The sequence below is a fragment of the Ranitomeya imitator genome, chromosome 3 (genome assembly GCF_032444005.1).
Source record: "Ranitomeya imitator isolate aRanImi1 chromosome 3, aRanImi1.pri, whole genome shotgun sequence".
Classification (NCBI taxonomy): domain Eukaryota; kingdom Metazoa; phylum Chordata; class Amphibia; order Anura; family Dendrobatidae; genus Ranitomeya; species Ranitomeya imitator.
The window spans coordinates 765,260,849-765,272,799 of record NC_091284.1 but is presented as its reverse complement, the minus strand read 5'-3'; the positions used below and the strand labels follow the sequence as shown (position 1 = coordinate 765,272,799).

Genomic DNA, 11,951 nt, shown 5'->3' with positions numbered 1-11,951 from the left:
GGCCACACATGATGCTCCATACTGTATAATGGCCACACAGTGCTCCATACTGTATAATGGCCACACATGATGCTCAATACTGTATAATGGCCACACATGATGCTCCATACTGTATAATGGCCCTACATGATGCTCCATACTGTATAATGGCCACACATGATGCTCAATACTGTACAATGGCCACACATGATGCTCCATACTGTATAATGTCTGCACATACAATTAAATACCACAGTATACCCCAGAGTATCCACAAATCATAAAAAATTACTTTATATCACACAATACATCATTGGACAGGGTGCGCCATGGAAGCGGACAGTGAGAATCACTGCCAGAGAAAGACTAAAAACCAGAGCACCGAACAGGAAAACTACCAAACAAGCATACCAATCCAGGGAAAATTATAAAATTAAAGCCTTTATTATCAGAAAATGGCAATTGATTACAAAAGTGCAAAAATTATATATGATCATACATTTTAAAAAAATAGATTACAAGAATTACGCAACAACAGGATAAAAACAAGATTGTTCCCAGCAGAAAAATGACCCCAGATATACTGAATCAGGATTCTTTCAAATAAGGCTGTGCCAGAGTATAAACAAAAACTAGTGTTCAAAAATATATTAAAAAAAATATAAAAATATATAAATATTTGATATGAGTAAAAAGGAAATTGTGTGATACTGAAAAGTGCTACTGTGCAATTTATATATAAGCAGCGAATATAAAGTGCTGGCGTGCTGTGACCACAAAGAAGGTCATAGCCTGTGCACTCCACAACAATCAGGTGCAAATGTGTGGCAAAACTCCAAATAGCACAGCAATCATTTGTATTAATATACCTGTGGGGGGCTGGGTCCTGTATCGGCGTTCACCCGATATCGGATGAACGCCGACACCTTCTAGATGTGCAGAAACAAGCCCGGACACTACAAGGAGGCGGCGGCTCCAAAAGCGAGCACTTCCGGCTGATCGGTGGGGTGCCGGACCCCGGTCGATCAGACATTGATGACATATCCCAAGGATAGACCATCGGTGTAAAAGTAGTGGACAACCCCTTTAATGAACCCCGAAATGATACAAACAAAAACTTCAGCGCGCCCCGAAACCATCCAGCCGATACAAATCCAATTTTATGTTATTTGCAGTTTTCTTTTTGCACATTACATGCTAAAACTTATGTCAGGTCTGAAATTCGTCCGGCTACAAACAAGCGTTCATATAACTATAGAAATGGAGGAATAAAAACCCTACGGCCCTAAGAAGAGGAAAAAAACAGCAGAATTCCCCCCCCCCCCCCCCAGAAAATCGTACGATACTTAAGGGGTTAAAACAAGGTTCTTATGACAAATCCCTCAGCTGGGCCTCAAAACTGAGTAGTAGCAAAAACTGTTGCCCGTAGCAACCAATCAAAGCGCAGCTTTCACTGTTCCAGGACAGGTTTTAAAAAAAAAAATATAGTAGCTGATTTCTGATTGGTTGCTATGGGCAACAAAAACAGATTTTTGCATTAGGCTGAAGTTTATGAATAAACTTTATTTATAAGACATTGTACAACTCCCGTGAGATGCAGCAGTTTAATGTAGCGGTGCCGGTGTGGAAGCGTCACACAACGGGCAAGGCAGGTGTGGAGCTCGGGGAGCCGTCCCGGAGCATCGCCCACCACACCGCTGCTGGCTGCTACAGTACAGGTACAGAAATGACGCACGGCCGTACAAGCGCCGTCTAGAAGCCAGGAGGCCGCGACTCCCAGCATGCCCCGCGCTGCGCATGCCTAGAGCGCCCGCAGCTCAGGAAGAGGAAAATAGGAAAACAGCGGAGAAAAACAAGAGAAGAGCGGAGGGGGCGGGGAGGCCTCGTTATCCCGCAGGCGCCCCGTGATTACCGAGCCAGCTGTTCTGTGCTGCGGGAATCTCCCCCCCCTTTATATTTCCCTCCATGGTGGCGTCCGGCTCTGACCCGCGGTCATGAACAGCGGACTGCCCCCGACCCCCTCCGCGGTGGTGTCTCCCCCCGGGGCGCCCCAGCTGCCTCCTATGGGGGGGCCCGGGGTGAAGCTGAAGTTCTGCCGCTACTACGCGAAGGACAAGACGTGCTTCTACGGGGACGAGTGCCAGTTCCTGCACGAAGAGCCGCTGGGCATCCATGGCAACAGCCTGGCGGGGTACCCGCTGCCCGGGCCTGTCACTCCGGTGGGCAAGAAGGTGGAGCTGGGCGGACTGGACGGACCGCGGCTGACCAGTGAGTGTGCGGCTCCGCGCTGACGTCAGGAGCAGCGTGACGGAGTGTGGGGGCATGCTGGGGCTTGTAGTTCCTCGCTGGGTGACAACCAGCATGGCTTCCTCTACGGCTGTCACTGCAGGACCGGACTTCAGCCTTGTGGTGCCCCCTGGCCTGCGTCCATGTCTGCGGAGGCCTGTCATGGTGTACCCCACAAATGTCCTACAGGTGGGGGGACCTGAGGGTGGCAGCCCCCTTCTCCTGCAGGATCCACATGTTCTGTACGGAGGGGTCACAGGTCCTGAGCTCTGCAGCCTTATAGGGGGGTATATATGGCTGATCTGGGGATGGCGGTCATACACAGGTGTGAACTCAGCCTTATACAGATGGCAGCCCCTTCTCCTGCAGGATCCACATGTGCTGTATGGAGGGGCCACAGGTCCTGAGCTCTGCAGCCTTATAGGGGGGTATATATGGCTGATCTGGGGGTGGCGGTCATACACAGGTGTGAATTCAGCCTTATACAGATGGCAGCCCCTTCTCCTGCAGGATCCACATGTGCTGTATGGAGGGGCCACAGGTCCTGAGCTCTGCAGCCTTATAGGGGGGTATATATGGCTGATCTGGGGGTGGCGGTCATACACAGGTGTGAATTCAGCCTTATACAGATGGCAGCCCCCTCTCCTGCAGGATCCACATGTGCTGTATGGAGGGGCCACAGGTCCTGAGCTCTGCAGCCTTATAGGGGGTATATATGGCTGATCTGGGGGTGGCGGTCATACACAGGTGTGAATTCAGCCTTATACAGATGGCAGCCCCCTCTCCTGCAGGATCCACATGTTCTGTACGGAGGGGCCACAGGTCCTGAGCTCTGCAGCCTTATAGGGGGTATATATGGCTGATCTGGGGGTGGCGGTCATACACAGGTGTGAACGCAGCCTTCTACAGATGGCAGCCCCCTCTCCTGCAGGATCCACATGTTCTGTATGGAGGGGCCACAGGTCCTGAGCTCTGCAGCTTTATAGGGGGTATATATGGCTGATCTGGGGATGGCGGTCATACACAGGTGTGAACGCAGCCTTATACAGATGGCAGCCCCTTCTCCTGCAGGATCCACATGTTCTGTATGGAGGGGCCACAGGTCCTGAGCTCTGCAGCTTTATAGGGGGGTATATATGGCTGATCTGGGGATGGCGGTCATACACAGGTGTGAACGCAGCCTTATACAGATGGCAGCCCCTTCTCCTGCAGGATCCACATGTTCTGTATGGAGGGGCCACAGGTCCTGAGCTCTGCAGCTTTATAGGGGGGTATATATGGCTGATCTGGGGATGGCGGTCATACACAGGTGTGAACGCAGCCTTATACAGATGGCAGCCCCTTCTCCTGCAGGATCCACATGTTCTGTATGGAGGGACCACAGGTCCTGAGCTCTGCAGCTTTATAGGGGGGTATATATGGCTGATCTGGGGATGGCGGTCATACACAGGTGTGAACGCAGCCTTATACAGATGGCAGCCCCTTCTCCTGCAGGATCCACATGTTCTGTATGGAGGGGCCACAGGTCCTGAGCTCTGCAGCTTTATAGGGGGTATATATGGCTGATCTGGGGATGGCGGTCATACACAGGTGTGAACGCAGCCTTATACAGATGGCAGCCCCTTCTCCTGCAGGATCCACATGTTCTGTATGGAGGGACCACAGGTCCTGAGCTCTGCAGCCTTATAGGGGGTATATATGGCTGATCTGGGGGTGGCGGTCATACACAGGTGTGAACGCAGCCTTATACAGATGGCAGCCCCTTCTCCTGCAGGATCCACATGTTCTGTATGGAGGGGCCACAGGTCCTGAGCTCTGCAGCCTTATAGGGGGTATATATGGCTGATCTGGGGGTGGCGGTCATACACAGGTGTGAACGCAGCCTTATACAGATGGCAGCCCCTTCTCCTGCAGGATCCACATGTTCTGTATGGAGGGGCCACAGGTCCTGAGCTCTGCAGCCTTATAGGGGGGTATATATGGCTGATCTGGGGGTGGCGGTCATACACAGGTGTGAACGCAGCCTTATACAGATGGCAGCCCCTTCTCCTGCAGGATCCACATGTTCTGTATGGAGGGGCCACAGGTCCTGAGCTCTGCAGCCTTATAGGGGGTATATATGGCTGATCTGGGGATGGCGGTCATACACAGGTGTGAATTCAGCCTTATACAGATGGCAGCCCCCTCTCCTGCAGGATCCACATGTTCTGTATGGAGGGGCCACAGGTCCTGAGCTCTGCAGCTTTATAGGGGGGTATATATGGCTGATCTGGGGATGGCGGTCATACACAGGTGTGAACTCAGCCTTATACAGATGGCAGCCCCTTCTCCTGCAGGATCCACATGTTCTGTATGGAGGGGCCACAGGTCCTGAGCTCTGCAGCCTTATAGGGGGTATATATGGCTGATCTGGGGATGGCGGTCATACACAGGTGTGAACGCAGCCTTATACAGATGGCAGCCCCTTCTCCTGCAGGATCCACATGTTCTGTATGAAGGGGCCACAGGTCCTGAGCTCTGCAGCCTTATAGGGGGTATATATGGCTGATCTGGGGATGGCGGTCATACACAGGTGTGAACGCAGCCTTATACAGATGGCAGCCCCTTCTCCTGCAGGATCCACATGTTCTGTATGGAGGGACCACAGGTCCTGAGCTCTGCAGCCTTATAGGGGGGTATATATGGCTGATCTGGGGATGGCGGTCATACACAGGTGTGAACGCAGCCTTATACAGATGGCAGCCCCTTCTCCTGCAGGATCCACATGTTCTGTATGGAGGGGCCACAGGTCCTGAGCTCTGCAGCCTTATAGGGGGGTATATATGGCTGATCTGGGGGTGGCGGTCATACACAGGTGTGAACGCAGCCTTATACAGATGGCAGCCCCTTCTCCTGCAGGATCCACATGTTCTGTACGGAGGGGCCACAGGTCCTGAGCTCTGCAGCCTTATAGGGGGGTATATATGGCTGATCAGGGGATGGCGGTCATACACAGGTGTGAACTCAGCCTTATACAGATGGCAGCCCCTTCTCCTGCAGGATCCACATGTTCTGTATGGAGGGGTCACAGGTCCTGAGCTCTGCAGCTTTATAGGGGGGTATATATGGCTGATCTGGGGATGGCGGTCATACACAGGTGTGAATTCAGCCTTATACAGATGGCAGCCCCTTCTCCTGCAGGATCCACATGTTCTGTATGGAGGGGTCACAGGTCCTGAGCTCTGCAGCTTTATAGGGGGGTATATATGGCTGATCTGGGGATGGCGGTCATACACAGGTGTGAACGCAGCCTTATACAGATGGCAGGCCCATCTCCTGCAGGATCCACATGTTCTGTATGGAGGGGCCACAGGTCCTAAGCTCTGCAGCCTTATAGGGGGTATATATGGCTGATCTGGGGGTGGCGGTCATACACAGGTGTGAACGCAGCCTTATACAGATGGCAGCCCCTTCTCCTGCAGGATCCACATGTTCTGTATGGAGGGGCCACAGGTCCTGAGCTCTGCAGCCTTATAGGGGGGTATATATGGCTGATCTGGGGATGGCGGTCATACACAGGTGTGAACGCAGCCTTATACAGATGGCAGCCCCTCTCCTGCAGGATCCACATGTTCTGTATGGAGGGGCCACAGGTCCTGAGCTCTGCAGCCTTATAGGGGGGTATATATGGCTGATCTGGGGATGGCGGTCATACACAGGTGTGAACGCAGCCTTATACAGATGGCAGCCCCTCTCCTGCAGGATCCACATGTTCTGTATGGAGGGGCCACAGGTCCTGAGCTCTGCAGCCTTATAGGGGGTATATATGGCTGATCTGGGGGTGGCGGTCATACACAGGTGTGAACTCAGCCTTATACAGATGGCAGCCCCTTCTCCTGCAGGATCCACATGTTCTGTATGGAGGGGGGTATATATGGCTGATCTGGGGGTGGCGGTCATACACAGGTGTGAATTCAGCCTTATACAGATGGCAGCCCCTTCTCCTGCAGGATCCACATGTGCTGTATGGAGGGGCCACAGGTCCTGAGCTCTGCAGCCTTATAGGGGGTATATATGGCTGATCTGGGGGTGGCGGTCATACACAGGTGTGAACTCAGCCTTATACAGATGGCAGCCCCTTCTCCTGCAGGATCCACATGTTCTGTATGGAGGGGGGTATATATGGCTGATCTGGGGGTGGCGGTCATACACAGGTGTGAACTCAGCCTTATACAGATGGCAGCCCCTTCTCCTGCAGGATCCACATGTTCTGTATGGAGGGGGGTATATATGGCTGATCTAGGGGTGGCGGTCATACACAGGTGTGAACTCAGCCTTATTCAGATGGCAGCCCCTTCTCCTGCAGGATCCACATGTTCTGTACGGAGCGGCCACAGGTCCTGAGCTCTGCAGCCTTATAGGGGGGTATATATGGCTGATCTGGGGGTGGCGGTCATACACAGGTGTGAACTCAGCCTTATTCAGATGGCAGCCCCTTCTCCTGCAGGATCCACATGTGCTGTATGGAGGGGCCACAGGTCCTGAGCTCTGCAGCCTTATAGGGGGTATATATGGCTGATCTGGGGATGGCGGTCATACACAGGTGTGAACTCAGCCTTATACAGATGGCAGCCCCCTCTCCTGCAGGATCCACATGTGCTGTATGGAGGGGCCACAGGTCCTGAGCTCTGCAGCCTTATAGGGGGTATATATGGCTGATCTGGGGGTGGCGGTCATACACAGGTGTGAACTCAGCCTTATACAGATGGCAGCCCCTTCTCCTGCAGGATCCACATGTTCTGTATGGAGGGGCCACAGGTCCTGAGCTCTGCAGCCTTATAGGGGGTATATATGGCTGATCTGGGGGTGGCGGTCATACACAGGTGTGAATTCAGCCTTATACAGATGGCAGGCCTTTCTCCTGCAGGATCCACATGTTCTGTATGGAGGGGCCACAGGTCCTGAGCTCTGCAGCCTTATAGGGGGTATATATGGCTGATCTGGGGGTGGCGGTCATACACAGGTGTGAATTCAGCCTTATACAGATGGCAGGCCCATCTCCTGCAGGATCCACATGTTCTGTATGGAGGGGGGTATATATGGCTGATCTGGGGGTGGCGGTCATACACAGGTGTGAATTCAGCCTTATACAGATGGCAGCCCCTTCTCCTGCAGGATCCACATGTTCTGTATGGAGGGGCCACAGGTCCTGAGCTCTGCAGCCTTATAGGGGGATATATATGGCTGATCCGGGGGATGGCGGTCATACACAGGTGTGAACGCAGCCTTATACAGATGGCAGGCCCACCTCATGCAGGATCCACATGTTCTGTATGGAGGGGCCACAGGTCCTGGACTCCGCAACCTTTATAAGGGGGGTATATATGACTGATCTGGGGGTGGTGGTCATACACAAGTGTGAACGCAGCCTTATACAGATGGCAGGCCCATCTCCTGCAGGATCCACATGTTCTGTATGGAGGGGCCACAGGTCCTGAGCTCTGCAGCCTTATAGGGGGTATATAGCTGATCCAGGGATGGCGGTCATACACAGGTGTGAACTCAGCCTTATACAGATGGCAGGCTCATCTTATGCCCCACACATGCTGCATCCACATGTTCTGTACGGAGGGGCCGCTGGTCCTGACCTGACTTCTGCAGCCTTAGGCCCGGTTCCCACAATCCGGAACTAGCAGCGATTTGGACGCATTTAATGCTCATTGCATCCAAAGCGCTGGCTTCTATTTAAAGGCAGGTAAATCTGCATGTGTTCACTAGCATCTCCGCAAACTGACCTGCTGTGGTCTTGAAAGATGCGGCACATGTCAGTCTCCGCTGATGACTGCAGCCTTAGGGTATGTGCACACGTTGCGGAATTGGCTGTGGATCCGCAACGTGTGACCGCTCATACAGTAGAAGGTGCGGCCAGGACAGGAAACAGTGCCAGCCAGCGAGGGAGCCGGGTGAGTATTTTAAGAACAGCGGGCGGGCGCACAGGGGGTGGGAGGGGGTTAGGCACATGGCTCTTTATTTTAAAGGGAACCTGTCACCCCGTTTTTTTCAGTACGAGGTAAAAATACTGTTAAATAGGGGCTGAGCTGTGCGTTACTATAGTGTATTTTGTGTACCCTGATTCCCCACCTATGCTGCCGAAATAACTTACTAAAGTCGCCGTTTTCGCCTGTCAATCAGGCTGGTCAGGTCATATGGGCGTGGCGACATCGCTGTTTCTTCCCCCAGATCTTGCATATCTTTCCGTTGGTGGCGTAGTGGTTTGCGCATGCCCATCTTCTGAATCCACTGCGCAGGAGAAGAAAAAAAACGCGCGATCTGCGCTATTTCCCTGGTGATCTGTGGAGGTGGCCATCTTCCTGAGGCCGCGCGTGCGCATATGGAGTCCTCTGCTGCCCGGGGCTTCAGGAAAATGGCCACGGGATGCCGCGCGTTCGCAGATGGAGATCGCGGTGGCCATTTTCCTGAAGTTGAGATGCGAACTCAGCTATAGATTGCCAAATACGCTGAACTTTAGCTGTGACCTCTGCCTGAAGTGCTCCATCGCCCATGTTCCTCACAAAATTAGAATATTTGTTAATTTATTTCAGTTTTTCAATACAAAAAGTGACTCATATTATAGTCATTACATGCAGAGTGATCTGGTTCGTGTTTATTTCTGTTAATGTTGATGATTATGGCTTACAGCCAATGAAAACCCAAAAGTTATTGTCTAAGTAAATTAGAATACTTTATAAGTCCAGCTTGAAAAAATGATATCAAAATCCAAAATGTATGTTCAGTAAATGCACTCATTACTTGGTCAGGGCTCCTTAAGCATCAATGACTGCATCAATGCGGCGTGGCATGGAGGCGATCAGCCTGTGGTATTGCTGAGGTGTTATGGAAGCCCAGGCTGCTTTGATGGCAGCCTTCAGCTCGTCTGCATTGTTGGGTTTGGTGTCACTCATCTTCCTTTTGACAATACGCCATAGATTCTCTATGGGGTTATGGTCAGGCGAGTTTGCTGGCCAATCAAGCACCGCAATACTGTTGGTCTTTAACCCCTTAAGCCGGAGCTTTTTCTGTTTTTAGCTCCCCTCCTTCCCAGAGCCATAACTTTTTTTTTTTTTTATTTTATTTTTTTTTCCCGTCAACAGGGCTTAAGAGTTGTACTTTTGAGCGACACCATTGGTTCTACCATGTCATGTATTAGGAAAGGGGGGGGAACAATTCCAAGTGCGGTGAAATTGACGTCACTCAAATCTTCTGGGGCGCCGCCCCCTCCGCTGTTTTCCCATGAAATCCGGCGCCTGCGCTGTGTAGTACTGTCTGGTGCAGGCGCAGTGAGCTCTGGCCATCTGACCTCACATGCAGTCTTGCAGACTGCGCCTGTGCAGCCAGTACTAAACAGCGGGGGCGCCGGATTTCATGGGAAAACAGCGCTGAGGGGGCGGCGCCCGGTGCCCCAGAAGATTTGAGTGACTGCAGTGTGGCGTTTCCAGCAGGGGGTTAAGACCTGCCTCCCTGTCTAAAGACAGGTATTTTGGCGAAATTATAAAACTCTTTATTTTGGCAATAACTGCACCAAGAACTAAAAGAGCCACCTTGTTAGAATGCAGCATTACTGCTGCACAAGGTGGCTCTTTTAGTTTATAACGGCTGGAGGGGGTGACAGTGGCCCTTTAACAATCATTTCAAGGCTGTAGTTATTCCAGTTGCTTGTGCACCTTTTCTATCACACTTTTTTCCTTTTACTCAACCTTCCATTAATATGCTTGGATGCAGCACTCTGAACAGCCGGCTTCTTAAAGGTACCGTCACACTAAGCGACGCTGCAGCGATTCCGACAACGATCCGGATCGCTGCAGCGTCGCTGTGTGGTCGCTGGAGAGCTGTCACACAGACAGCTCTCCAGCGACCAACGATGCCGGTAACCAGGGTAAACATCGGGTTACTAAGCGCAGGGCCGGGCTTAGTAACCCGATGTTTACCCTGGTTACCAGCGTAAAAGTAAAAAGAAAAAACAAACACTACATACTTACCTTCTGCTGTCTGTCCCTCGGCGCTCTGCTTCTCTGCCCTGTGTAAGCACAGCGGTGACGTCACCGCTGTGCTTACACAGGGCAGAGAAGCAGAGCGCCGAGGGACAGACAGCGGAAGGTAAGTATGTAGTGTGTTTTTTTTTTTTTTTTGTTTTTTTTTTTTTTTTTTTTTACTTTTACGCTGGTAAACATCGGGTTTCTAAGCGCGGCCCTGCGCTTAGTAACCCGATGTTTACCCTGGTTACCAGCGAAGACATCGCTGAATCGGCGTCACACACGCCGATTCAGCGATGTCAGCAGGAAGTCCAGCGACGAAATAAAGTGCTGGACTTTCTGCAGCGACCAACGATATCACAGCAGGATTCTGATCGCTGCTGTGTGTCAAACACAACGATATCGCTAGCGAGGACGCTGTAACATCACGGATCGCTAGCGATATAGTTTAGTGTGACGGTACCTTTAGCAATGACTTTACCCTCCTTGTGCAGTGTGTCAATGACTGCCTTCTGGACATCTGTCAAGTCAGCAGTCTTCCCCATGATTGTGGAGCCTACCGAAACAGACTAAGGGACCTTTTTTAAACGCGTAGGAAGCCTTTGCAGGTGTTTTTTGTTAATTACTCTAATTTACTGAGATAATGAGTTTTTGGTTTTCATTGGCTGTAAGCCATAATCAACAGAAATAAACACTTGAAATAGATCACTGTAATGACTCTATATGAGTTTTACTTTTTGTATTGAACTGAAATAAATTATCTTTTTGTTGATATTCTAATTTTGTGAGAATCGCCTGTATCTCGATCTACCATGGCAGCACGTGGGAAACTGATACTCCAAGAGTTACAGCGATCATCAGTGACAGGTGTCTCCATGATGTACAGTGGACTGGTGAAGGTGATGGTTGCCTCCAGGCCATGCTTTCTGACAAGGCATCGGACGATCACAATCTTTATGGCTTCCTCTATAGGGAAGTGAGAGGGATAGACCCGATATCTGCTGTCCTCTATGTATCTCTGTGGCGGTCACTGGACAGGTATTTAGCACTACGTTTTATGTATCCTTGCGTTGCTCTACACTGGAGGTGCCATTGACTTCTCTATTGGTACACTGATCCCCATGTTAACCTTAGTGGGTGAAGCCTCTAAGCTGGAAAGTGCAAAATTTGGGTAAATTGCATCTAGATCAGTATAAGGCTTCATTCAGGCGTTTTTTACATGGTCAGTCTGGTTTTTGTCCTTGGTTTTTATTTTTTTGTGGACCGTGTATAGAGAAGGAAAAATGATTAAGGCTTGTAAGCAGGCAGTTAAGCTGATCTATGGAGCAGGGTCTGTCATAGTGACACCTGGCTTCTGAAGTGAGGAGCTTCCTGCCTCCAACCCTGTATGCTATCATGGGGCATAAGCTATAATCTTCCCACCACTCGCCCCTTGTCTGTTGTACCTGTAGTCCTAATCTTTATAGGATCTTCTGTCCGACATTCTAGTTTTCAGTACACAGCAAGATAGTTGTGAAACAAGCCTCTCGTTCACAATGATTTTGCAGTTTTATATGGAATTCAAAATGGACCTATTAGTTGGTTTATTGACCACAATAGGAACTAATGCATACAATTGTCCTCAGTGATACATTGTGATGGGGCACAAGGCCTTTTATGTAAAGTTTTTGGGACTGG

At 50.9% G+C, this 11,951-nt stretch overlaps 1 protein-coding gene across 2 annotated transcripts in view; it reads left to right on the top strand.

The window, feature by feature from the left end:
- The first annotated feature begins 1,771 nt into the window (after positions 1-1,771).
- PAN3 (poly(A) specific ribonuclease subunit PAN3) overlaps positions 1,772-11,951 on the top strand; it is a 48,774-nt gene continuing 38,594 nt past the window's right edge. For both annotated transcript variants that reach the window (XR_011319428.1, XM_069759030.1), the window contains exon 1: positions 1,772-2,247. Coding sequence is in view for 1 of the 2 variants with exons in the window: in XM_069759030.1 (XP_069615131.1) it covers positions 1,974-2,247 (274 nt within the window). In the remaining variant the exon portion in view is untranslated. The remainder of the gene's footprint in view (positions 2,248-11,951) is intronic.